The sequence below is a fragment of the Helicoverpa armigera genome, chromosome 2, assembly GCF_030705265.1.
Source record: "Helicoverpa armigera isolate CAAS_96S chromosome 2, ASM3070526v1, whole genome shotgun sequence".
Taxonomy (NCBI): domain Eukaryota; kingdom Metazoa; phylum Arthropoda; class Insecta; order Lepidoptera; family Noctuidae; genus Helicoverpa; species Helicoverpa armigera.
The window spans coordinates 15,454,625-15,481,669 of NC_087121.1; the positions used below are offsets into that span (position 1 = coordinate 15,454,625).

The window sequence follows — 27,045 nt, forward strand, 5'->3', positions numbered from 1 at the left end:
TACAGACAATCCTATAGTTGCTATGCAAATAAGAAATGTGATAGAAAAGATGCCACATGATTATGAATCAAAATGACTGCATTTTTTATATTTATTCCTGTAATTATAACCTTTTTAAGTAAACTTTTGTCTTTTATTTTAGCATCATTTTAGATGTTATAAAAAAATCGCAATTTTATTTTTTTATATAAACTATGAGAAACTGAAATAGCACTCACATTATTGGCAGTTCAGCAGATAAAATATTTTGCGCCTACCTACTTTCTGATTATAAATAAACACAAATAAAAGGTCTGACTATATTTCATGATGAAACCTAAGTTGAGTATAAATTAGATTTTTTAAATATTTTGTTTTCAGATTTTGTATTTTTTTTTCTCTTTCTAGCTTTGGCTAGCCTGTAGCGGGATTATTAGAGAAAAAAATAGATACACTCTGGCATACCCTCCTAACGTATTATTATTAAATACCCAACCCATTTTTATCGACCTTTATTTTCTACTCGATGATAAAAAGTTAAGTCAACAGACTGTGTACAACGAACGCGTCTAGACATTCTATTTAGTGATTCACTCTCTGTTGAACAATATTCCCGCCTACTCGCTCACTCACGTCGTATATATTGTATACTTGTACTAGCCGTCGTCTGCGCAACCCTGACAGTTGATTATTGAGATAGGCGGCTGTTGTCGTGTTAACATAAAATTCAGATAAGAAATTGTTTTTCTTACTTATTTCACAACAGCGGAAATAGCAAATTTTAATTGATTACTTCCAAGGTTATAGAAAATACGCAATGACTGAAAAACCGAAGAGAAAGGTGCAATATTTGGCGGGTGTATGCGGTGAGTAAACAACATTCAATGGCGGGAAAATTTAAAATTAAATACTGTTCTGTCCTTAATTCAAATTTTAACTACAGCGGCGTTTGCGTTTACATTCACTGGAGCAACTTTGGCATGGTCATCGCCGGCAATTCCAAAGTTCAAAAATGGTGAAGCGAATATTGTTATCACTGATGTAAGTATTTATTGAGTCACTTAAAATTAACGGTTTCTATGTATAATTTAAAATGAAATTATTCATGTAAGTACCTCTAATTCATTAATAATATTAAGTAGGTCACCCTCCTCTCTATTTATCATTAGCGGTTTTTATTTAACGTTAAAAATATTACTATTCTTTTTCGGTTTATCACTTATATAGGTACATAATTAAATTGGGCATAGTTACCTACCTATATTTATTGTTTTATATCTGTCTAGGTAAAGGTTATTAGGTATTAGGTACTTAATTATCTTGCTTCGGTACATAATCAATCAAAGAATTAAATCAACATCATGTTAATATTTGAAACAAACAGAACATTAGGTAGTTTTTAAAGGTTAATGTACCCAATAATATTATACCCGATGCTTATCTACTTATAATAGGGTAGTGTCCAGGGTCGAAATAATGAAATAATATTTAGTCCGCTTTTTAGATAATCAAAAAATATTGGATACGTATTTTTTCTTTTTTTAATTAAACATAAAATGACAAAAATAATACACTTCAAAAATTAGGAGTGGGGGCCTTTTACGTCACAGTGTCCTGAAAATTGTAGCAACTTGTGACGTCACACTCAACTTTAACACGCTATATCTTAACAAGTTCTGATCCAATTTAAAAAAGAAAAAATACGTATCGCTTAATTTTGGACAATCTACAAGACGGACTAATTATTATTTTTTAGGAAACTAGCCTATTAATTAACATGGTAGGTACGATCATATAAGTTACCAATGTTTTTCAAGTCGCACATTAGGTACATTCTCACTGTGACTATGGACCATTATACCATATACTACGACAGGCGTGTCGTAAGCAAGTCGAGTCATATCTATTTCTTTCGCATAAATATAACTTAATACTTCTAGAAAGAAGGAACATTTGCCAGCAACCTTCAACAGAAAGTTGAACCCTCGTTATTTTTGTTGTTCCATTGTACCTATGTTTGAAGATGGTAAGTGTAAGCACTAACGTCTCTTACAGACGCAAACATCATGGGTGGTATCCCTGCACTCGGCGGGCGCACTCCTCGGGTGCTACATTGGGCAGGTGTTGAACGAGAAGGCTGGACGCCGCCGCACGTTCTTCGGCTCAGCTGTACCGGGCCTCTTAGGTGCGGTACGTTCTATCGTGTACTTATTCACTATATTATAGTAGGTAGTGTAGGTACCTACCTATTTGGTTGACTAAGGCATTTAGGCCTTAGGTCCAAGTTCACCGACAACATAAACCTCAGTTTTATTTAAACAACTGTTTAGTATGAACTTTTAGTACAAATAAAATGGTTGTTTTAGGAAAGATACGTTTAAGTTACTTTTGAACTTGGGCCTAAGCATGGCAGCAGCTTTCAGTCTGGCTATTTAACAGATCCTGAACATTATACTTACACTAGGCTGGTATCTTTCAGACTATCATGCTGAACACCAGCCTACCCGAACTGATGAGTGTGGCCAGGTTTCTCATGGGCGTGTCGACAGGTACCATAGCTGTGGTAAGTTTACTACGTTTTTATTATTATCAATCGATTCACAATAGGCTCTGCCACTTGGATACAAAGAAAGACTACAATACCATTGTCTAATTGTGTATAACAGAAGCTGTTGGTAGGCTTTTCATATTATTTTACCTATGTGATGACACCCGGGAGTTAAAAGATCGAACTTTTCTATAGTTAATCTTATTTAAAGAATATTATAGAATTTTTTTATCTCTAGCTTTTACTAGTACAACCGCTGATCTCAGGATTGTATTTCAGGTGACAATGATATACGTAACCGAAATAGCTGATAAAGAGATTAGGGGTGCACTGGGGATGACGGTGCAAGTTATGAATAACTTCGGTGGTCTTACTGTATACAGCGTGGGCCCTTTTGTGTCATATACGACCTTGAACTGCATAATACTGATCATACCAATATGTTACGTGCTGCTTTGCTTGTGGATACCAGAGTCGCCTTACTATCACTTGAAGGATGGGAGGGTGGAGGCTGCGAAGAAAGAGTTTATGAGACTCAAAGGGACTACGGATGAATCGGTTTGTAGTAGACGTTTTAACTTATTAACTTTTAGTCATTGTCAATGTCCAATTATTGATCATCCGATTTTAAACAACAACATAAACGAGCGTTTTTCTTAAAATGACTGTTTACTTTGAAAGTTGAAGAGAAAATTCAATAATAAACAGTTGTTTATGAGAAAACAGACGTTTTTGTGGTTGATGAACTTGGGCCTTGGTAAGTTAACGGGTCGGGTATTAAAGTCAGAAACTAGACGACCAGTCTTTTAAGTCTGTTCCTGACTACCTGAGTCAGAGATCTTCCTTATCGGTGTCGTATCGTGACTATCTCTAGACATCTTTTTTTTCTTGTATCGTAATAAATTATTATTTAATATTTTTCCAGGTGATAGATGATCAGATGAGGATAATGAGAGCTCACGTAAAAGAAAGCATGGAAAACAAGACTACACTCAAAGAACTGCTAACTAACATGAAATACAGAAAGGCTGTTTACATTGTGACAGGTAAATATGTAAGTACCCTTTAAGTCCACAAATCATTTTACCGTAGTGTAAGCAATGATAATTGCTATATAGATGCAAGTGACGATCATTTGGCCTCTATCAACTGTTAACTTTGAAAGACAAAATAATCATCCGTTTTCCTTAAACGACTTGAAAATAGAGCGTAAAAATTAAACAATTACAAAATGAAACAGTTGTTTTAAGGAAACAGGCCATGTTGTCGGTGAACTTGGGCCTTTTATTGCCCCTTTCGATGCTCCATTTTTGTTATCTTTTAGAATTCAATAGCAGATTGTTGTCGTAGGTTGTTAACATAAGGCTTTGCACAAAGCTTAGTTGTAAGAACAGGAAGATAAGAAACAATGTCTCGTGTACAAGTATAGTCTTATCAAATGCATTAAGGTCACTGTTTAATACCACGTGACGAACACACGTTACCTCAATGCTGCATATAACAACTAGGTACACTCTTTTGCAAAAAAAACGGGCACTTATGCGAAATCTTAGTTTTAAGAACTTTACGTGTATTTCAATAGGTTTTAATGATTGTAGTGTGTTCCTAGCATCAAAAGAGTTAGCCGAGCATGCGTGAGAGTGTATTCTAAATTTGAATTTTGTACAATTGCTAAGAAATTGGTTAAACCTTGTTTTGGACTAATTGCTGGCAGAAAGTTCGTCGGTGTTTTGAAAAGTTTTTCAAGTGATTTTCAGGAAAATGATAATGCAGTTTTAATTAATGATTAATGAACTTTTTTGTTTGATCAAAACATTTTTGAAAACTATGCGTATTTGATAAAATTTTCACCTGCTCTAAATAGGCTATACTGATGATTGATGGCAATGTTAAGAGTTTCGGTATTTTAATGTAAAGCGTTTCTATTGTTTAGATATTGAACCCACGTGTTTTCAAATATCGCTTTTTCATAAATAAACACTATTTAGAAGAGTATCAGTATCTTTGGCTGCGATAAAACCAATTTAAAGTTGGCAGTGCCCATCACAACTCGTCTCCTATAGAAAGAAAGAAAGAAAAGAAAGAAAAACCATTTATTTTACACACAAATGACGCAGAAAACGAAACAACACAAATACAAACAAATAAATCTAGGGACAAAACTAACAGTAAAACAAAAATAAAAGCGCTGCAGCTGCGTCACTTATGCGTGAAAAAGGGGCAGCGCTCAGCATAAATGCTGTGTCACGCACACGCAGGCACGAGACAACAGCGCTGGTTTTCAGCGCTGACCCACCATAGGACTTTGACATTTTTAAAAGTCTTGAAATTCAACAAAATACAGAAAATAGCGCATAGACTGTGAGCACGAGGTCTTAAAGTCTCGTAATTACTGATTTTTAAACAACCTCGTCTCTTGGGAAACTCCGTAGACCTCTGAAGATCTATGTGTCTGAGCGTTCAAATAGCGTGTTTTCATCCCACGGATATTTTATTAAATAAACTTGCCTACACCGAGATTTTCTGGCATCTGCAGCACTTTCCTGCTTAAATCATAACAATAATTGGCTAGCTGCTCATTTCTTAAGAAACATACGTTTGGCCAATAATTTTGAATTCTTGACTCCCTTTCAGCTAAATCGTCGTTTAGTAACCCGATACCTATGGAGTTATCGAGAGCTTCAACGAGGCAATAATTTGACTTTTTAGATAGCTTTAACCCTCCTCATCATTTTTCATGTGGTTAATTTTAACATTTATCACAAAATTTGGAATTTTTTAAATGTCAAAGTCCGATAGGAGACGGGTTGTGATCGACACTGCTTACTTTAAATTTGTTTTGTCGCAGCCAAAGGTACTGCTACTCTTCTAAATAGTGTTTATTTATGAAAAAGCGATATTTTAAAGATACAATATCTAAACAATAGAACGCTTTTCACTAAAATACCGAAACTCTTAACATTGCCATCAATCATCAGTATAGCCCATTTAGAGCAGGTGAAAATTTTATCAAATACGCATAGTTTTTCAAAAATGTTTTGATCTAACAAAAAAATACATTAATCATTAATTAAAACTGCATTATCATTTTCCTGAAAATCACTTCAAAAGCTTTTCAAAACACCGACGAACTTTCTGCCAGCAATTAGTCCAACACAAGGTTTAACCAATTTCTTAGCAATTGTACAAAATTCAAATTTAGAATACACTCTCACGCATGCTCGGCTAACTCTTTTGATGCTAGAAACATACTACAATCATTAAAACCCATTGAAATACACGTAAAGTCCTTAAAACTAAGATTTCGCATAAGTGCCCGTTTTTTTTGCAAAAGAGTTTACTTGGCGAACATTGCTAGCGTACTTGCAACCTCCTTACTTTATGCCAGTAACCCCTTATAAAATTGCTTAGGTATGGATATTTAATCTCTCCGGTAAGCCGACCTTTGTCAGCCTGCATAGGAAAAGCAAGATAAGTAGGTATTCGCTATCCAATAGGTAAAGATCAAGATGAGATCAGCGTGCAATTAATGAGTAAGAGTGATAACCAATCAATTTTATGGATGAATTCATAATCGATAATCATGAAGATAGATTACCTCTCTGTGTACCTAAGTCTTTCTAGGAGACATGTGTAAAGTCTTTGTGTGAGTGCAAATCGATATAAATATGCATATCAAAGCAGTTACAGCACACTATTTTGTTGAAAGTTAGTTAGCTTGTTGCTCGTTTATTATTTCTTGACGGTTTTCAAGTATATCTTGGACACCAAAAAGACTTGACAAGACAAGTAAAGATCTTCATCTTTAGAGAATACATCTTGGGGAAACCTGGACTCAGTCTGAAATCGGTAGTGCTTTGCAGTAAGCGGCTAAAATGGCTGATGTCGAGAAATTACTTATCTTTATTCGCCGTTTTCGTAACAGACTACAATTGAAACAAAAGATAACATCAGTCGCGCGATACGAAATTATCAGTTTTATCTTAACATTTGTATTTCTCTTATTTATTAGCGAACAAGCAATTGTACAATTGTTATCAAGAATTTTAACACAATTTTCGATGTTGCACGATGATTTTTATTTTATTTTCTTATTATATGAGGTCTGCTTACCCAACCCTGATGATATGTTGTTCTTAAAATTGTACAATTAAGAAAAAATATTTTTTAACATTTTTTTTGTTTCCAGGGCTGAAACTGTTGCAATACATGACTGGTATTCTCGTCATACAGTCGTACTTGGAGCCTATATTCAGGCAAAGCAACTTCGTCTCCGGGCCTATCGCTAGCATCGTTTACGGCTTTGTGCAGTTAGGAGCAGGTAATTATATAAAAAAAAGATAAACTGAATGTTTTGAGTTAATGTAAATAAAGAAAATAATTTTTATGTTTTTATTTCCAGGTATTGGCGCAACGTTCCTCTCAAGATGGTTCGGCCGAAGAATTCTTCTGTTAATTTCTTGTTTCGGAGTATCTGTCGCGATGACTATAGTTGGTCTATACTTTTTCCTTCAAGATACCATTCAAGTCAGCGCTGAAACTTCGCAAGCAATCTCGTGGATGCCTCTTGTTGGTATATTGAGTTTTAATGTCCTATATGCGGTTGGTGTGGGGAACTTACCCTATGTACTTCAAGCAGAACTATTCCCAGTAAACGTTAAGGGAGTGGCCTCAAGTACAGCGACAATGTTAGCGTGTGTCTTAAGTTTCTTAGTCACGAAGTGTTACCAAGAAGTCAAGGACGCTTGCGGACATTATATGGTCTTCTGGTCTTTCGCACTTATTGGCTACATAGGCGTGTTCTTCATATACTTCTTTGTCCCAGAAACGAAAGGGAAAACTTTGGAAGAAGTGCAAAATAACATTCAAGAACAACGACCAGAGGAAGAGGCGTTGAACGCCGAGAAGGCTGAGAAAGTATAACATTTCTTTAAGTTCTTGTAAACAGGAAAAAGGATTACACTCCAAAAGTGGCATTTCATAGAAGAAAATGTCGGCATTTTATGCATATTTTTGTAAAGTTTTAATGTATTGGTAATGTTATTGAATTATTTATTATGTTAAGAACAATATTAGTAATTTTAAGCTACAGCGATTTTAAAATGTAAATGAGTGGATAAATGAATAAAAAATGTTAAAATATTTATGCATGATTTTAACTTAACACGGCCAAATAAAAACCAAAATGTGACTATAAAATTGTATTCGGCTGAATAAAAATATGAAATACATACTGATTACCAGAAATCTTATATAAATATGGCAACCCTGTACAGATCACCACACGATCGGAAGATGTAAGACAGGCTACTGCAGAATACCAGCTATACAATAAAAAGTTTGACCTTGGGAGCACAAGAGACGACCTTGGAATACGAATAATGTCTTTAGAGTACAACGTGCGAGTTGTGGTTCTAAATTCTCTTGGTGTTCCCGTAGGAGTAGAGTGGTGCGAATGGAGTGTCGGCTTGTTCGTCGCCGCTCTCCTCTGACGCGTCCGATTCGAACGTGTTGTCGGGGATGTCGTACAGGCGGATCAGCGGTTTGTTGGGGTCCTTCATGATTAGGTATTTACCTGCAAAACAACGAATTTTGTTAGAAAAAGTTTTTTAGGCTGACATTTTGTAAACCTTTTGACCAAATTGCCCGACAACCAGTCTTACTGACGAGAAGTATAAAGCAGGCCAGATAGACAGTTGTTCCATATAAAACAATGGTATTGTTGCATCCAGTTCAACTAGAGGCCAACCCCTACATATGAAAAGGCTAGATAAGATAGTAGGCAAGTACTCACCATCCTTCTGCTTCATGCAGATATCGATGATGCACCGCAGTATACCCCAGGCGTTGTCCATAGACAAGTTGATCTGAGCTGCAAACTCGTGCGGCTTGAACTGCTGCGTGCCGAGAATGACATGGCGGGAGTTGTCACGCACTTGGGCGCGGGAAACGTAACCGAACTTGATCTGGTCGGAACCGGCTAGCAGGGCCTGGGAATATAGAAAAAGATTTGTTATACATACATTGTTATTGAGATTATAAAATGTATTTACTTTTAAAACGATCTCTGGACTAGGTAGTCGTATTTGAAACAATCGACATTCAATAGCTCAAGTCTGTATTAAAATGTACATTCAGTTGCCAAATTCACTATTTGACCGATCAAATATTACATGCTATTTATCTAATGACAAATCCAAATTGAGAATGCGTTGCGGATTAACTGTCAAGCTTCCCAGCGTGAGCAGAGACCTATACCCAACAGTGGGACGATAAAAAGGCTAAAAGGATAAAAATGTTAATGATGATGATATTTTTTAGCTTCTCCATACACATAATACATACCTGTACGGTCCACTTGGCGAGCTTGCAAGAGTTGTTCCTCAGTTCGTTAGCGAGCACGGCACCACGTTGGGTGTCCAGTTTCTGACGCCAGTCCACTCCGTTGGCCAGCTTGGAGTCCCAGTCGTTCAAGGCCTTGATGCTCAAGAACTGGGTCTCGTTCTGCGGGCCTTGCATTACAGCGTCGTGCTCGCATCGGACTACTAGCGTCTGTAAGAAACGGGTATGGGTTAAAATTGTATACATATATAGTGTGCTATTTATTTTAAAATATTATTATTTCGTGGGTGAAGTGAATGAGAATCCTGTAGTCCTGATGACAATGGTTAAAAATACATTAGTATAAACACTTTTGTTTAGTTTATAAATGGTGAAATTGAAAACAAATCTATAGTAATAAATAAAGAGGAAAGATTTGATTGTTTGTTAAGATCAAATGGATTTGAATGTATCCTGATACGGGAAGAAATTGCGCGGGACGCGTGAAACAGCTAGTAACTTAGAAAAAGATAAACAAAAATGCACCAAGTCAGATTAAACTATCTATATTCTATAGCTGTAATAGCTGGATACCTATAATGGTTAAAACAACTCACCACTCCGTTGTTGAGGTTCCACTTGCGGTAGCGGTACCCGACAGACGCCACCTCACTTTCCTCTTCCTCAGACACGAACGGATTCGCTTCAGGGAACTTGTACTTGGGTTCGTTGGGGCCGCTCTTCAATACCTGTAGTAATACAAATTACATTATATATGTGTGAAATACATAAACTTACAATAAAAGATATATTCCATATGTGATTACATAAACTAAATTTTTATAGTCATGCAAAATTTTTAAGCTAGTATGTAGGTCAAATGTTAAATTATAACTAGGTATAGTGAAGATATGTTTTTTACTGTATTTTCAGGATGAGAGACACTAGTAATATACAAGTTAGACCAGTAAACTAAATTCTGGTATCCTTTTACGCCGAAGTTTTCTAAAGAAAAACGTGTTTGTAAAGACGGTTTTTGCATAACAATGAGCTTGACCCACAATAATACAAAAAGACTTGAAACCTGAACAGATTGTGGGTAAGACGGTCATAATACAGTCATGTACTGTTACTATGAACTAGCTTTAATGGTAACAGCTTTTTGTTAGTGTTTGTGTGAGTAAAAATAAATAAAATTAATACCAATTATAACAGCTTGTTTTTTATATTCATCAACATTATCTCCTTGGCCTTTTTCCAAACTATGTTAGTCATCATGATCATCTCCCTTTCCTTTTTCCAAACTATGTTGGGGTCTGCTTCCAGTCTAGCCGGTTGTTTTTTGTATTTTGTAGGGGCAGATTTTATATTCATTATTTTAAAAAGTATTTGTAAGTCAAATTAATGAATAAAATAAAAAGCTTGCTTACCTGTTGGCTGAAGTTATGGTTAATGAAGGTAGCTTCGAGCGCGAGGTTGCGCGGCGAGTTGATGGAGTTGCCATCGTCAGTGGGAGGCTCCACGGAGGTTTCGTTCACGGTCAACAAGTCCAGCTCGGTGTTGTCACGCTTGTCGAAGAACAGCTTGTCACCTTTATATAACAATAAAGACTTATGAGATAAAGTTATGGTAAAGTTATACTGAGCTGAGTCTTCTGCTACATATAATTTTCTCCTTAACGTGTATGTGTAGCAAATAAATGGTTTTAAATGGTAAAGCACAATAGTTTCTAGCATTTGAAGAAAATTTATGTACAATTCATTAGTTTACTGTTACCATTAGAATCCAAGCAATATATAATATAAATATTGGGGTGCCAAGAGCATCAACTTCTGCCACACCTAAATGTGATTAATGTCATTGGAAGTAAATCCTGAATCAGGTTATTTCTCTCCAAATAAAAAGAAACATTGCAATAGTATTAAAAACTTTTTGCTATCAAACATACCAATCTTTTCAATAACAATATCCCAGGAGTAGTTGGAGCGGGTGCAGCACATGATGGTGGCCAGGATGGCGTCCGTGGCGTACACAGTTCCCACGGTCTTACTGAGCCGTCGGATCACGGGGTCATCAGTAGTGGTCACCTGGGGTATACAATTACTTTTATAACAAAAAATAGAACAGAATGGTAATCTTTAAAGAAGGCCTTTGTTGAAAGACAAGTTGAATGATAACCATTTGCTAGTTAAAACGATTGTGAATTATAGTGGTAGATAGATTATAAACAGTGAAAATAGTTTTGTATTTAAGGTCTACAATAAAAGCTTTTTAATTTTTTTATTTATTTCACGCAAAGGCAAGCTTTGACTAATTCGGTAATAAATTTTATGAGTTTCTAAAGCCATGTAGGCAGCCAAATAGGTATGTACGAACGTAAATAAAGTCGTCTATAAGCTAATATGGCTGTATACCGGAGATTTGCATTGCATTGTCTATGAAGGGCTTTCATGTTTAAAATCTCAATACAAGATAGTTACATTAAAATAAGCATAAAGCAATTCTGTAGCTGTTTCCCCTAAAGTGATACAATTATGGTTTGATAGTTGTATGTGATGTTACTTACCGTATGGAAGATACGGTCAATACGCTGCAATGCCTTCTCGTGTTTCACATTGACACGATCATAGCTTTTGTCATAGTACTCCAGTGTACCGCAGCACACAATATCTTCACCTGTGGGAAGGAATGGGTTCTATAAGATTTAGTGCAGCATAATTATATTAATTGAGAAATAAATGAGAAGGAAATCTACAACATTTTTTGGCTTTCAAATTATTCTGACTACATATACAAACTATGCTTTAACCCACACAGTTGAATGATCATGTGTTAAACGATAAAATTGATCTATGAGTAGAATTAATTTTGTTAATTAGTTTCAAGCTATACTTATTCATTGATCTCAAACAAATATAAATTCTTAAACAAGAATCTTTAGCAGACACATTTTGAGTAATTAATCCATAGAAAACAAGTCTAAATTACAAGGACTAAGCAATTCATTGTGCACATACCTTCTTTAATACCAGGCAAAGACAATTTAGCGAGACGAGGGAAGTCCATGTCCTCAATAGTGACCCAGGTGGGCCGCACAGTCACCGATGCATCACGGATCTTCATAGGAGCACCTCTCTGGCCCCACCTCTTGCCAAGCTTACGATCCCGTTGCTAAAATGAATAATATCAAGCATATCACATACCTTTTGTTTTAGGGTATCAGTTTAAATGTAAGATAATTAGTAATGTTTGGTACATTTCTCATGTAGTTGCCCTTGTTGAGGGTAGTCATGCCTCCGGGTGTGCGGGCACCCCTAGCGCCGCGGCCCCTCTGGCCACGAGCACGGCCGCGCTGGTATGGAGGCTTCTGCACCCTCGTAGTGTCCACCAGGTGGAAAGTGCTCTCGTCTTCATCATGGAAGTACGCGTACGACGAACCAGCGCCGAACTGAGATGCATACTTGTCTGGAAGACAATTGACATTGATCTTAGACAAGCGATAAGCATAATACAAATGAAATGTGAAGTTTTGATATGAATAATATTCACCACAATAGTGAAGTTGATTCACAGAAATCTTCTATACACTATGGTATATTACAAGATTGAAAAATATGTTACTGCAAAAAACGTCACCATAACCTCAAAGGATATTAATGTAGAGATAGTTTATTATGCCTAATAAATATAGTACAAGATGTAAATATCTTACTTTGGTATTTTTTATCCTGTACGACGGTCCAATCACTAATTTTTCCTAAACGATCACCTTTACTGAAAGGTTGGTAAGGCATGTCCCGAAACTGCTCCGGCATTTCGGCTGGGCCCCATCCTGTTGGATTATCTTGAATAATCGGAGCTACGAATCTTATCGGCTCTTCAGCCGGTAGCACATGCTCCGACATTGTAACTATTCAATAGAATTACAAAGTTTTGCGATAATTCAACATGAAGATACACCAATGCCACACGACACTTTCGAAATGACTTTTTTTTTAGTCAGGGATAGAGATGACAACAAGCACTCGAAACGGATACGAGTCTTTTAGCACAAAGTTTTTTTGAATAAGTATCAATAATAACCAGTTAATTAAATCTATTTAAGATCCTTCCATTTCCTTCATTTTTTATTTAATTGTATAATTATAAAAACTATTTCTGAAAACTTTCAGCTGAAGATATTTGTTCAGTAACAAACTATCTGAGTTTACGTTATAAAATCACCTCATTATTGCGCAACGATCTTCAATCTTTTCAGTTTCTCATAATTCAAGATTTTTATTACTTAATATAAATATAACTTAATATTATTAAGTATTTGATTTGATGCATTAAAATAAGAAGAGAGCGAGTGCAACCAAGCAGTGCTTTGGCTAAGGAGAGATCGTAATAAATATCGTAATACCATGGACACGTTTTTTTTATTGGAATATAAATCTAGAATTCACATTGATTTGATTGATTGTGGGTAAATACATGCCTATGTCAATGTGTCATGGCTTGATACATCTTTTTAGATTTTGATGGGACTTGACTGTGCCACACATTCATTGCCTCTAATATGCATTTGGGTTGGGAGACAGAACCATCTCTGTTATAATTATCAATCATATGACAAAGTAAACTTATTCGACGTATCCACTCCAACATTCTTAGTAGTTATATCTATTCTAGGAACGACATCGAAGAACAACGTTCATGGCGGCACTTAAAATGATTAAAATACAATACAATGCCATACCTTGTGTAGTCTTTAATTAGTTTATTTAATTTTATTACAGTCCACTTCCTATCTAAAAGGACCTACATTACATATACATAGTAAGAATTCAAACTCCATCTCAGCATATTTTTTTTTTGTATTACATAATGTTACAATGTTATATAACAGCTAAGGTTTCCTAAAAAAAATTGAATCAAATATTAACATTTTACATTTAGCACTATTCTTAGTCTTATCCCTACTCTTTCGATTTGCGAAACATCATTAGGTACCTGTAGGGTTATGGTAAACAGCATAGTGTAAGAATGGATAGCCCGGAAAACCCCGGAGTAACACCAAGTACCGAGGCACCGCGTTTCCGAGGGACTTTTCGAGCCCTGTACATTTAAAATACAGGTTGTATGAAATAAAAAGTCCCGCCTTACACTCGCGATTTTAGGGCACGTATAAAACTGATTGGAAATTGACTATCAAATCAGTTTATCGCCGTCGTTAGTGTTGGTTACATCGCGCGGCGTGAGATTGAAGGTACCTACTTAAAATTTTTGAGCGCGGAGTTTGAATAGATAAGTTTGATTCCCTTCGTGTTATTTTTATCAATTTTTTGAAGTGTGTGATTGGCATATTTTAAGATGAAATTTAAAATGCTGCCCTCAATGCTTGTGACCTCAAATATATTTTTTTACAAGGTCCAAAAAATATAGATGATGTGGATGTTTGTTACAATATCGTGCAAAAACGACTGAACAGAATTTGATGCAACTTTTCAGTAAATACCATAGAATCTATCGACCTACGACTAGAAATCAGAATGATGTACTAGTATTTTTACTATGTAAAATCTGTGTTATGCTAGGGTGTACCTACTCTTCTCAAGACATGGGAAAAAAATCCTGAATGGCGCCATAGGCAGGAATTAGGCATCTAAAATTTCACACAATCCACACAAAGTTTTTGATTTTTTGTCTTAATTAATCAAAACCTTATTAAGTAAAAAAGGTATATGTAAGAAGGTACATAATAAGTATATGAACAAAAAGTTCGGAGTAACAAAGTTAAATAAATGACCCTAGACTTACTGTAATCGCAATACAATTATCACCTAAGCTTTTGTCCTGTTTACAAGCCGCTATTTTGTTTTTCGCTGCCTTCCGTAATCAGTCTAGTTGTCTGTCTGGCTAGTCATGAAGCTCGAAACTCAGGCAGAATGGCTCGATACGCCTGAGCGTGCAGTCGCGCCGTCTAAATTAGCATTATGATTTTTTCGGACATTCACTGTTTACATAGGACTTAAGTAATTTAAAATATGTTTTGTGTAACATGAAAACAAATACCAAATAGTTAGGTAGTGGTGGAAAAAAGTGCGTCTTTTTATTTAAATTGTATTGTAAACTGGCAGTGTATTTTTGAAGCTTTGGTGGATTTAAATTTTGATAAAACAGACGTAAGTAGAAACTAACAATTTTTAGGTTTACTTTAATTAATTAAAGTTACAAGCTAAAACAGGAATTAACCAATTGGTATCTAAACAAAAATGGAAAATAAACGTTTTTAACTTCTACACGTTGAAATTAATTATTAGGAGTACCTAAAGAAGATAGTTTAATATTAAAAAATAAAGGACTCATCACTCTGTCAAAATATAACCTAACTGTTGACTCTGCATTGCAAAATTATTGCAAGTATTACAAAGATACTTCAAGTAAATGAAGAACATTTTTATCTACAGCCTAAAAAATTACTTAGAGCAAACATGGGTTGAAATTGAATGACTACAATGTTATTAGGAAAATATTTGGTCAGACAACAGAAACAATTTTTCCGTAGCGTTCCATTCATTCGTTTTCGCATTTCGTGCATATAAATTATGTACCTATACAGGCAAAAAAATAGTTACTTTACTTTCTTTTAAATACAAAGTATTAAACAATGATGTAATTTTTTTGCATACAAAAGATAAACATTTATTTGCAAGTTCATTCGCGAGTTAAAGTTAAGTTAGTAAAAAAGAAGAGCGGCTCGTTCCAGGTATCGAAACGTACGCGTAAATAGCCCGCGAAATTCAAATAAATTATACTAACGAACGTGTTTTGTTTTTGTTGTGAAATCAATAACTTTTCTTATGTAACCAATAAAGAAATATCATTTTATTGGTTACATTCATTTTCAGTAATTTGTTGATTGTAAAGAAAAGAGGTCCATCAAAATATAAATTATTGAAAAATCATTTCTACAATTTAATACAAGTAAAGGCATAACAAATAATCAAAGACCTATTTAGTTTATAGCTAGATAATTAGTTAGGATTAAGTTTACCAATTTGCAAATAGAATACAGCTAATTTAGTAATTACCTACCATTTAGAAATTCATTAAAAATGTTTTAGTATTTTTTTTTAATTTACGTAACGAGCTAAACACGCGCATATCTACTCAAAATATTGAATTTGGGATTTATTTCAGACAATGGAGAACGGGAATAGAAAAAACCTTTATTTGGTAACACTTTCAGGTAAGTTTTAGTAATAATTTTGTTTTGCTTATATTGCACATGTCTACTAATAGTGGTCGAACTATTAATGCCTTTCATGATACACGTGCGTCTTCATTATAATACAAAGTAGGTACACGTGTAGGTATAGCACGTCCACAATACGCATGTATGACGACAGGTGAGTATGAATAAAAAAAAAAGATATGTCCACTGCGCCTCCACTCTATGCCTATATTCGCCTAGTTTCTTGGGACGTAGTGTACATGGTAGTCTACCTCAAAGGTGACACACCTTCATCGCTTAGATACTTGTTTATTGACTTCTTATCATATCATCTCCCGAGCCTTTTCCCAACTATGTTAGGGAGGGCTTCCAGTCTAACCGGATTTGGCTGGGTACCAGTGTTTTACAAGGAGCGACTGCCTATCTGACCTCCTCAACGCAGTTACCCAGGCTACCCAATACCCCTTGCTTAGACTGGTGTCAGACTTACTGGTTCTGACTACCCGTAACGACTGCCAAGGATGTTAAATGACTCAGCAACTCCCGTATGTTACAGTGTCAATGGCGATGGTAACACTGGGTGTGTCGTCTGCCTGGCCTACTCCCGTGCTGCCGAAGTTCAATAACAATGAAACCAACGTAGATATTACTAAGGTAACCAATACTTTGCATTCCTCATCTTCCGAGCCTTTTCCCAACTACATATATTTGGGTCGGCTTCCAGTCTAACCGGATGCAGCTTACTACCAGTGTTTTACAAGGAGCGACTACTTATCGAGAGACGCTGGATGCAGGTCGCCTCCAACAGGTATCTGTGGAGATCTAAGGGGGAGGCCTATGTTTAGCAGTGGACGTCCTATAGCTGAAATGATGATGATGATGACTACCTATCTGACCTCCTCAACCTTACTGGCTTTTGACTACCCCTAACGGCTGCCAAGGATGTTCAATGACAGTCGGGACCTGCAGTTTAACTTGCCATCAGAAACACAGTTGCTGTTGCATTATCGGCAACCAAAAAAGATAGTTATTGAATAAAACTTCCTTATAGATAAGGCAAGTATAGTCTATAAATAATCTGGCTGTGTGCATTTCGACCTAAATAATACTGATAAAATGTTTTATCTAGGTGATACAAATAATAATCTGCAATTTTGCAGTAAACAAAACGAAACCAAAATTGCATTCCTGCAAATTTATTTTCAAAATATAGGTGGTCAGAAGTTTGTTTCTTATATTGTAAACTTGGTACATAACTATGTTTTTATTAATCTGTAATGTGGCTCCATAAATATTTAGTTACTTAGTTTAAAAAAAAACATCTTATCAGCGCACAGTCGAGATTCCTCGGTTTTGTTTTGAATTGAAATACAGAGAGTCTATTATAATATCAACATTCCGGATGGGTTACTCATTGAAATTATTTATCTTTATTTTAGGTATTTCGTAAAACGAGGAAGTTGAACTTTATTACTTGAATAAAGTTATTTGTTCAAAATATGTACTGTTATAATTATTTTCTAAAACGACCGTATGCGTTGCGGGACTAGAAGGACCTACAAATGAATTTATTTTTGAAATTGTGGTTTGTTTGCATATTATAAAATAATGAACAGGAAAATTAATTAAAATACCTAATGTTCTTCATCCGTTGATTTGTTTATTGTATTACTAGTTTCTCATGTAGGTATTGTAGTAATAAAAAATAAAGTTAAAATTGCGAAAAACTGCAATTGAAACTGCGGTCCACTTCGTTGCCGCTCTTTCGGTGTGAGTTAAACCTTAACCCAAAGATATTAGAAGGAAGGTCTTGCCCACCGGAATCTTAATATTTTTACCCTCTTCATTCTCCAATCGTGCTCTATTAATTTCTGTGTACGTTTATTCCACAGTACGAAATGTCGACGATGCTTGCAATAAATCCGGTGGGGTTCGTCGTGGGCTCTCTCGCTACGGGCTACATAGCAGACAGGTTCGGGAGGCGAGCCACTATACTGGGGAGCGCACTTCCCATTACCATAGGCTCGGTAAGTTTGTTCGTAAAAATAATTTAATAATATTGTTTTAAGGCCATTTCCATTTGGTAACGAAGTGGTGAGGTCCACCGTAGGTATACATATTTACGCTAGGTTCTCATGTCCTGTGCGAGTATTAGGTATTGGTGAGGGATCGATCTAAGCATTAGCAATCATTTAATGGCATTGATCCCCAAGTTGGGTACTTCCCGTGGGTATTTCGTTATGAATTAAAAACATACTCTCGGATAAATTCAAAATCAGTGCGATAAAGTTCTTCAATTCTTGAGAGTGGTTGTTGTAATAATAATCGATAAGGTCAATTGTGTGAGCAATTCAGCAATTGGGATGTGCCGATGACTCAGAGGATTGGTTTAACTCTTTCCTTGTATTGTAGGTATGACAATTGTAGGCATCTATATCTGCGTAGCAATAGCTCATTGTCTTGGCTTTGTAAGTACATATATTAAAACGTATGACGAATGTTTTAATAAAAGAAGATTGTTGTCGAATACACAAGTCTAAGCAGGAAATAACACGTAGGTAATTTGCGTTAAAAGAACTTTAGCAATTTCTTTGAAATCGTCAAATTCAAATCATGTAAATTCAGAGTTGTAATATGGATACCTTTATATCCATCGATATGTATGCGAGATGACGGCAGAGATAAGTATTGAAGGATAAATACAACGCTGAAAACCACAAAAAAAATTATAGGGAATAGAAAGAAAAAATATTTATTGGCACAAGCCATACATACACATAGAAATAAAAATAGAATAATAAAACAAAAGGTAAGAAAAGGTTGTGCCAAATAGGTCCAGTTCAGCATTATGCCAGACAGCTAGTGTCTGACGCTGGTTTTCAACTGGACCTATGAGGTGTTGCGGGTGTCGATCGGTATGAAATCATTTATGCTCTAGAGACAAAAAATAATAAAACTACTAAACTACTAAATTAAAAAAAAAAACATAATCATAATCAGAAGGAGGAGGATGATATTATATAACAAGTACCTACTAAAGGAGTTAGAAGACCTACATAAAACTTGTGGCATAAGATTGTCAATGTTTCTCCTGAATTTGTTATTTTTTGTTTACAGATAGTGGCGGTAGTTGCCGAGCATGGGTGGATGCTCTCTATGACCACTTTTTCTTGGAGTTGTGGCACCGGCATGGTCAGCACAGTGAGTATTTGCTTTATTTATTTCTGTAGTTTCGTTGATAAAAAATATGCCCGTTACTTTTTGTAAATATATAAAAATATTTGCAGGGAACAAAGCCGTCAGCCTGCAAATTACTGAAATTACAATTAATGAAAATCAAGCAGAACACCTAGCTAACTAAAACCTTTGACTCTTCCAGGTCAGCAACTACTACTTATCAGAAATTGCAGACAAAGACGTGAGAGGTAGACTGTCAGTCATCACAGGTTTTATGTTCAAATTCGGGAACCTCCTTACGATGTCTGTAGGACCCTTCCTCTCTTACGAAGTCCTCAACTACATTATGTTGGCCTTGCCGATGCTCTTCTGTTTAATGTGCTGGTGGATACCAGAGTCTCCTTACTTCTGCTTGAAGACAGACAACGTAGAAGGTGCTAGAACTTCACTGAGGATTCTGAGGGGATATAAGGATGAGAAGGTAATTTATATTACTTCTATAGTTGGTTGTGATTGAAATAATTAACTAATTAAAGCCTAACAGCCTTACTTATAAAATAATAAGTTATACTTAAGAGATGTTTAAGAAAAAATCTTACTTATAAACGTGGCTGAAATAAATCATTTTCTTAGCAATGTCTTAAATGAGCTGTCAAATTAAGTAGCCTCACACCCTTGTTTAACCCGCTAATTATCAAAATGGCTGGATTCTTACCAGCTGATTTTTCATTTCCGGTTTATTGACAGCTCAACTTTTTAATTTTATATTTTACGGATGCCATTGTTGCCATTACACAACGTTTTGATGACAAATATTTTTTTAAGCTACCAACATTCCGGTAGTGTTGAGAAATTAGTATGTTTTTATGTCATTATCTGTTCATTACTTAAGACATGCTTAAGCAACGTTTATAGGTCAAAATAATTTAATCACTACTTAAGGCTTTAAGTAGTAATTACTTAAAACAATGCTTAGAAGATGATTTGTTGATTTTTATAAGTAAGGCTGTAAGATACTTACCATGCTTCATTGGAGTAGGCACTTAACTAAAGGCAAACAGTCTTGACAGGATTTTTTTCACAAATACTTAATGATACAAATGCTTAAAATAATATTTAATTTGATTAAGTGTAATTGTTACTTCTCCGTGTGAGAGGAGGCCTGTGCCCAGCAGTGGGACGATAAATAGGCTGTAACTAACTAACTAACTAATTGTTACTGTGGGAACGGGAACAGAAGTGCCTAGGCACTTAAGTGCTTCCCGATTTGAATAAAACCAAATTCATTTCATTCGGTTCAAAGATTTATATCATGCATTAAAATTTTTCAATATTTGACTTCTTAACGATCGATGGGTTTTCAACAGGTTTTGGAAGATGAGTTGCAAGCTTTACAAGCGAACGTCAAGAACGACATGAGCCACTCCAGCTCTGTCAAAGAGTTGTTCCTCGGCAAGCAGTACAGAAGAGCTATAATTATAGCTGCTGGTACGTTGATAACTTATGACCTATTTCTATCTAGATCTTCAACCTTGGTAGTGCAAAGAAGTATGTGAGAATGGATGGATGATGTAAGGGAAGCGTATGACACAGACTGACCGTTTCTATCTAAATCGAATCCATAATCCTACAAACTACCAAGGCATTCCCGCCAGGCCTTTTTTCTCTCTTTTATACTCTCTCTGACTGACACCTCTTGTGGATCAGGGCCGGTTACTTTTTCGATCAATCCCGCAGCCCGGACAGCGGATTTGCATTTTTTTGCACATAGATCCTGCAATGCTGCTGAAAGACAACCCCTTTCATCTAGAGGTAGAATGCGTAATGTAATCTATACACCGTCCACGGGTACAGCTAAAGAGAGCTTCTATTTCTGAAGAACAATCAAAACTATAGAAATTGATTCTTCGTGGTACTTCTATCTCTTGTATACTTTTTAAATAGTTCTGTTGTATTTTCAGGTTTGAAATTAACGCAGATAATGACTGGCGCGGTGGTCATACGGCAATACTTGGGATGGATCATGGCGGAGACAAAGCTCAAAATGGAGTTATCTCTAGCACTGATCATATACGCTGCAATTTCTTTCGTAGTTGGTAAGTTGCCTTTAAACTTGGAAAAATTAAAGTAGAAGAAGGATAGTTGACATCATCATAGCTTTAAGTGTGGTCTTAATGTTCCATAAGACTATAGAAGTCAAGAGATAAACAAAATAAAAAATAGCCTTAAATCAACGAATCCAATCAGGCATCGACTTTGATCGACAGTCGATCGATTGGTCTGATAATATCCTATAAGAGTATTTTGAATGAAAAGTCCTTAACAAATGATCGTTAACGTCTTATTTTTTCTCTTTCTAGGCATGATGTCATCAGTATTAGTAGACCGAGTTGGTCGCCGTCCTCTGCTTATTGTCTCGTACATCGGCACCGGCGCCTCCCTCGGCGCAGTCGGCTTTTACTTCTTCTTACAAGACGTACTCAGCATCAGTCATGACACCTTAGCTATTATCAGCTTCATTCCACTTCTCGGCATCATTCTAGCCAACGTTATCTCAACAATAGGATTCAACTCCCTAATTTTCATTATCCCTGCGGAAATATTTCCAATGAACGTGAAAGCCAAAGCTATGACTTGTCTCAGTCTTTTTGGTGCTGCATTGGGTCTTACTGTAGGCCTGGGTTATCAGAGAGTCAAAGATTTCTGTGGCTTAACTACAGTGTTCTGGATTTTTGCTGGCTTCGCAATCGGTGGAGCAGTTTTCTGTTATTTCTTGGTAACAGAGACTAAAGGAAAGGATCTGAAAGACATTCAGGTAGAGTTACAGGGTAACGGATATGACGCAGTTGAGCTCGAAGATATGAATAAGTTAGAGAAAGTTTTTGCTAGTAATGTTGATAACGAAAATTGTACCGAAACGGAAGAGCTTAATAAGAAGTAGACTTAATTTTATTAGCTTTACTACATGCCTTTCCTTTTTTTGGAAGATTCTTTTCTACAATTAATTTTTTATTTTCCATTTGTATAAATTAACCTTACCTAAGAATGAAATAAGTTATAAATAAACAAGACTGCTATAGAATTAGGTTATTTCTCAAAAGATATCAAGCAACAAAACTCCATCTGCATTTACGGCATTTAGGTCTCGACGTGTTAATTCTTGCTTGACTTTAAAAGTTACAGCCTCAACTTCGATTACAATCACAAGATATTTTAAGATTTTTGTTTTATCTTTTCTGTAGTCTAAGATATAGTTTTCTCAAGTTGTACTGTTTAATTATTGACGTATTGAAAATGAACAAAATCGATTAGCTAATTGGCTATATGTAGCCTTAAATATTGTATTTACCATGGCTTTTAAAATTTTATATAACTTAGGTTACAGAGTTTGAATGTATTTTTAACTTGTTGTTAATGTAAAAAAATACCTTTGCTTTATTTCGAGGCCAATTTTTACACCAAAGGGACCTTACAAAGGTCAGATATTGAATGAGGTGAAAAAAGTGAAGAGACACAAAAATTGATTCTAGAACTGTTTATATGATTAAAATGTAATACACACGTACACCGCTTGACCGCGCGTTCGAGCGGTTGTCTTTTGTTCGAGCGCCTCCGCAGCTTTTGTTAATCGCCTTAATTAACATTTTTCTTTTCTTGCTTCACTGTACTATCAAAGGATTCGTCACGTAATGTATATTATTATGTACATTTTCACTATAAATCAATTCATAATTGTGTCTCCCACGTGGTTGTTTTGATACTAGCCACATAGTGGCGACGAAATGTGTGGTGCGTATGTAGAGGCTCGAATAGGCAGTAAGTTTGTATGTCTCCGGACCTTAAAAACAATAGTGATATAAAGCTATATTTTCGCCAGTAGTAATAAGTGAATATATATATGTTTATGTATAAATGAAATGATAAGCTTTTATATATTTTGTACAAACATCACAGACGACGCCTTTAGGGGATGATTGTTTATTTTTAAATAAATAAGAGTACATACCTAATTATAAATATTTACTTAATTATTATACCTCTATTTACCTTATTATACCTAATATATATGGTTATGTTTTTACTGCTAATTAAGTAGCAGAGCATTTGAGAATCCAGTACTTACATGAAAAGTTCACATTGACGAGAATATTCCCAACTTTGGGTGACGGTAGATTTTATAAAAGCTTTTATACTGTTGTCTAATTGTGAATGTATAAAAATAAAGGATATGATCTGACTTTGTGATTACTTTTTTCCTTTGAATACTGTCAATAAAATCTTTTATTTTATGCTTCACTGCTGAACATAGGTCTAATTTGGGTTAAGGACTGGAGGATGATGATGATGATGCTTTGATTAAAAATAAACGGGAGTCATCGTATAACATTTAAAGGACTTAAGAGGAATTGAAGTCTAAGAAAAGCAAAAAATACGATGAATTGTGAAGGTTTCCATTGCTTGGAAGTCGGTTATGAATATGAAGAAAGAGAGCGAGATTCGAGTAAACAGTTATATGGTTAATAACGAACATTTATGTAGCGTGGAAACTTGGGCCTGAATCTTATTTTTGCAAATCTTTATTGTACCCAATCAGAGGCTGAGCAAAAGACCTTGCAAGTTATATTGATATTAGTTATCTGTCATTGAAGAGAAAGATAAAGTACAATAATAATCGCTATTTCATTTATCATCATGATAGCCAATTTAGAAGTTAATCTTACGCTGATATTGTAAAGAGATAAAGTTAAGTTGGACGGCGTTTGTAGTGTGGGTCAATCTCTGGAATTACTGCACTAATTTTGGTAATTCTTTTACCAGTAGAAAGCGACGTTAACTATGAGTGAGTGTATAAGCTTACTTTGTCCGCTTATGGGAAGTAGTAAAATCAGTATGTGGGAGAAACTGCGGGAATCAGCTTGTATTAACGTTAAGAAATCCTGAAGATGGGATATCTGTCTGCCAACCAGAAACCGACCTCGTGATTATTGTCGTATTGCGCGTCACTCTTAGTGAAGTTACTGCATCCACTACTGAACCTCTGACGATACCAGTTTGGGAGGGGGGGAGGTAATGCTTCGCCCATACTCGTCGCACCTTTAATGCAATTTTTATCCTCATTGTTTAACACAAAAAATAGCTTCCTTAGTACACCGCTAACTTCGCACACATGGGCGGGTTTTTAGCGCCATACTTCTCTTATCAGCAACAAATAGTGTGATATTGTAAATACCTTTTATTTAGGTAAATTGTTTAATTTGAAACTGCGTTGCATTTGTATTATGATATACTATCTAAGTAGGTCCTTTCTGTTTCTGAATCCTTTGTTAATACTAGGCATTTGTATTGTAAATCCAACTTTGTTACCAGTCAGCATTTGAACACTGGTCTCTCTTCATTATCATCCTTTGTAGCCTTATCCCCTAGATTAAAAAAAATATTTTATATTTCTTTTAAAACTTTGTTGGTAGAGTCAGTATGATGGGGAGCTTCCTAGATAGCTGGTAGGGCGCAAAGCCTACTCTTTGGGTTGAAGTAAAAGCGAAAAAAATATAAAGCTTATGGTTACTGCTGCTGTGGTATGGTTATGGCTGGCTGTGGTAGATGGACCTTGTACAGATTCAATACATTGCGAAATATCATCACTGTAGAACACTTTCTTCTTCTTATGTTGAGGACATTACGAAAAAGGGGATTTGAATGAGGGTTTTCTAAAATGGCAATCCACGAGGTGGCAGCACCGAGTCGTCAGGTCTAATAACTGTCAAAGTGCTTATCTTTACTATGAATAGTGAACGATTTTAGTGTTTTTTTATTTTATAATTAAAGCACTGCATTATTGTTTTACTATTGCGGTTGAGTAAATAAAAAAAACTAAATCATATTGTGTTAACAAATTTTTTCAACAAGCTTTTCCTTAGTACCAGTGACTTTTGCACCTCTCTCTTAGCTCAATTTTTAGTTCGGAAACCTTATTCTGACCGTAGTCCATAATAAAATCAATAACACTTCCAATATAACAGAATTTCAATAAACAATAAGTTCGGCACCTACAATTCCATACTATTTGACAGCTGTTTGGACCAGACGCATACGTGGCGCCACCCGGTGGCAGAAAAAATTTCAAAAACCCTCATTGGTGAATAAAAACAAATAATTTTAGGTATTGTTTTTTCACCGTTCATCTACAGCCTTCTAAAATTTTGGAAGTTCGAGCCTTTTCCCAACTATGTTGGGGTTGGTTTCCAGTCCAACCGGATGCAGCTGAGTCCCAGTGTTTTAAGAGGAGCGACTGCCTATCTGACCTAATCAACCCAGTTACCCGGGCAACTCAATACCCCTTGGTATGAAAGAAGAGGTACAGCCTTCCAAAATTAACGGCAAATAGTTGCCTACGCCTACTCGAACCGTTAGCTTTTTGCAAGACATGTGTCTACCGCGACACACATTACATGAACGATAAGCCAATCAGTCGAGTATGTTTGCATCTGAATTATTTCGCGAAAATATCTTTAGAAAATGGACGTGCGATAACATGATCTTGATATCTATAAAGGAATGATAATAAATTGTCTAACAATAAATAAAATTGAAAAAAAAAAACAAGTGCACACACTTTTTTATGAATAAAATGAGTACATAGTGAAGTGCTTGTTTAATATTGTGTTATTTATTTTATAAACAGTGTATTCTTTGATATATTTATTGAACTCAAGTGCTACAAAATGACCCAGAATAATAAGGTGCAATATTGGGCGGCTTTCGCAGGTGAGTAATTGTTATGGCTCCATATCCAACGGAAAAACGGGACCCCTTTGCTAAGATTTCGCTGTCCGTCCCTCTGCCCGTTTGTCATCAGGTTGTATCTCACGATCCTTGATAATAATTAGACAGTTAACATTTTCACAATAGCGTATTATTTTTGTGCTTTACGAACAGATACTGAATACTAGAATAAAATATATATTTTAGGGAGTACCGATACACCGAAAGTGATTTACTGGCCGTTTCATTGACTATGCTATGGAACCCGTCGTAGGTCCGACACACACTTGGCTGTTTTTTTTCTACAGAAAGTAGGTGTAATTCAATTCATTGCTAGTTAATATACTATATTCCTATATAAAATGATTTGTTTGCCATATCAAATGAGGATATGGACGAGTTTCTGATAGATAACTTTATGTAGCCCTACATAGCCGTGATAAGAAGGGCCGTGACCTTTGGGAATATTGCGAAATTCTATTTAAAAAGTTAATATTTTTTTTATTAAAAGAAAAAACAAATGTGGGAAGAGTTCTTAAATAAAATAATGGGTTTTAAATAACTTTGTTGCATTGTATGTTAATGATTCTTGTATTAATTTGTATCTGATAATAAATTAACGAATATATAAATACAAACACTCAACACACGTTGCCTACGTATCGTAAAGGGGCACCTTGATGTAGTTTTTGCATAAAACTAATTTTGTCTCTAGTAAAATATTGCTCACTCAATCATAATTATTGTACCAAACAATCAAGTGGTAAATATATATTAAAAAACAAATTGGCTATTGGTCGTTTTTTTTGTTTTGCTTTTAGGGTCCCGTAACCAAAATGATAGATCGGAACTTTATTACTAAAACGTCGCTGCCGGGCCGTCAGGCTTTATAACTTGAATCATGTTTACTTATTTACATATACTACACATACTTATGTTTAGGTATATATAGCTATCCAGATTAAATTTTCCCAGAAGATGTATTTCTGTTGCCGCTATAATAACTAATACTGAAACCTAATGAAGAAAATAATTATTT

The 27,045-nt window shown here is 35.5% G+C and overlaps 3 protein-coding genes across 4 annotated transcripts; 2 read left to right on the plus strand and 1 right to left on the minus strand.

Annotated features, from left to right (window-relative positions):
- Nucleotides 1-566: 566 nt before the first annotated feature.
- LOC110371331 (facilitated trehalose transporter Tret1) lies at nucleotides 567-7,774 on the plus strand. The gene is made up of 8 exons (XM_064041187.1): nucleotides 567-845; nucleotides 923-1,020; nucleotides 2,035-2,169; nucleotides 2,459-2,542; nucleotides 2,807-3,085; nucleotides 3,453-3,573; nucleotides 6,717-6,848; nucleotides 6,930-7,774. Exons 1-8 carry the CDS (start codon nucleotides 797-799, stop codon nucleotides 7,448-7,450), a joined length of 1,419 nt encoding a protein of 472 aa, XP_063897257.1. The 5' UTR covers nucleotides 567-796; the 3' UTR covers nucleotides 7,451-7,774.
- Nucleotides 7,714-12,846, minus strand: LOC135118637 (eukaryotic translation initiation factor 3 subunit D). Its single transcript, XM_064041183.1, has 10 exons — nucleotides 12,561-12,846; nucleotides 12,105-12,313; nucleotides 11,866-12,019; nucleotides 11,415-11,524; nucleotides 10,797-10,935; nucleotides 10,279-10,439; nucleotides 9,466-9,597; nucleotides 8,873-9,079; nucleotides 8,322-8,517; nucleotides 7,714-8,102 (listed from the first exon to the last, which is right to left on the minus strand). Exons 1-10 carry the CDS (start codon nucleotides 12,751-12,753, stop codon nucleotides 7,942-7,944), a joined length of 1,662 nt encoding a protein of 553 aa, XP_063897253.1. The 5' UTR covers nucleotides 12,754-12,846; the 3' UTR covers nucleotides 7,714-7,941.
- Nucleotides 12,847-14,029: 1,183 nt separating this feature from the next.
- Nucleotides 14,030-23,469, plus strand: LOC135118640 (facilitated trehalose transporter Tret1-like). 2 transcript variants are annotated; one of them, XM_064041200.1, is made up of 9 exons: nucleotides 14,030-14,099; nucleotides 16,034-16,082; nucleotides 16,624-16,721; nucleotides 17,960-18,094; nucleotides 19,185-19,268; nucleotides 19,447-19,725; nucleotides 20,612-20,732; nucleotides 21,206-21,340; nucleotides 21,605-23,469. In XM_064041200.1, the coding sequence occupies exons 2-9, from the start codon at nucleotides 16,037-16,039 to the stop codon at nucleotides 22,183-22,185; spliced, it is 1,479 nt and encodes a 492-aa protein (XP_063897270.1). In that variant the 5' UTR covers nucleotides 14,030-14,099; nucleotides 16,034-16,036; the 3' UTR covers nucleotides 22,186-23,469. The 2 variants fall into 2 exon arrangements, with proteins under 2 accessions (XP_063897270.1, XP_063897263.1); XM_064041193.1 differs by lacking the exon at nucleotides 14,030-14,099 and adding an exon at nucleotides 14,737-15,015 and having other exon boundaries at nucleotides 21,605-23,468.
- The last annotated feature ends 3,576 nt before the right edge of the window (nucleotides 23,470-27,045 follow it).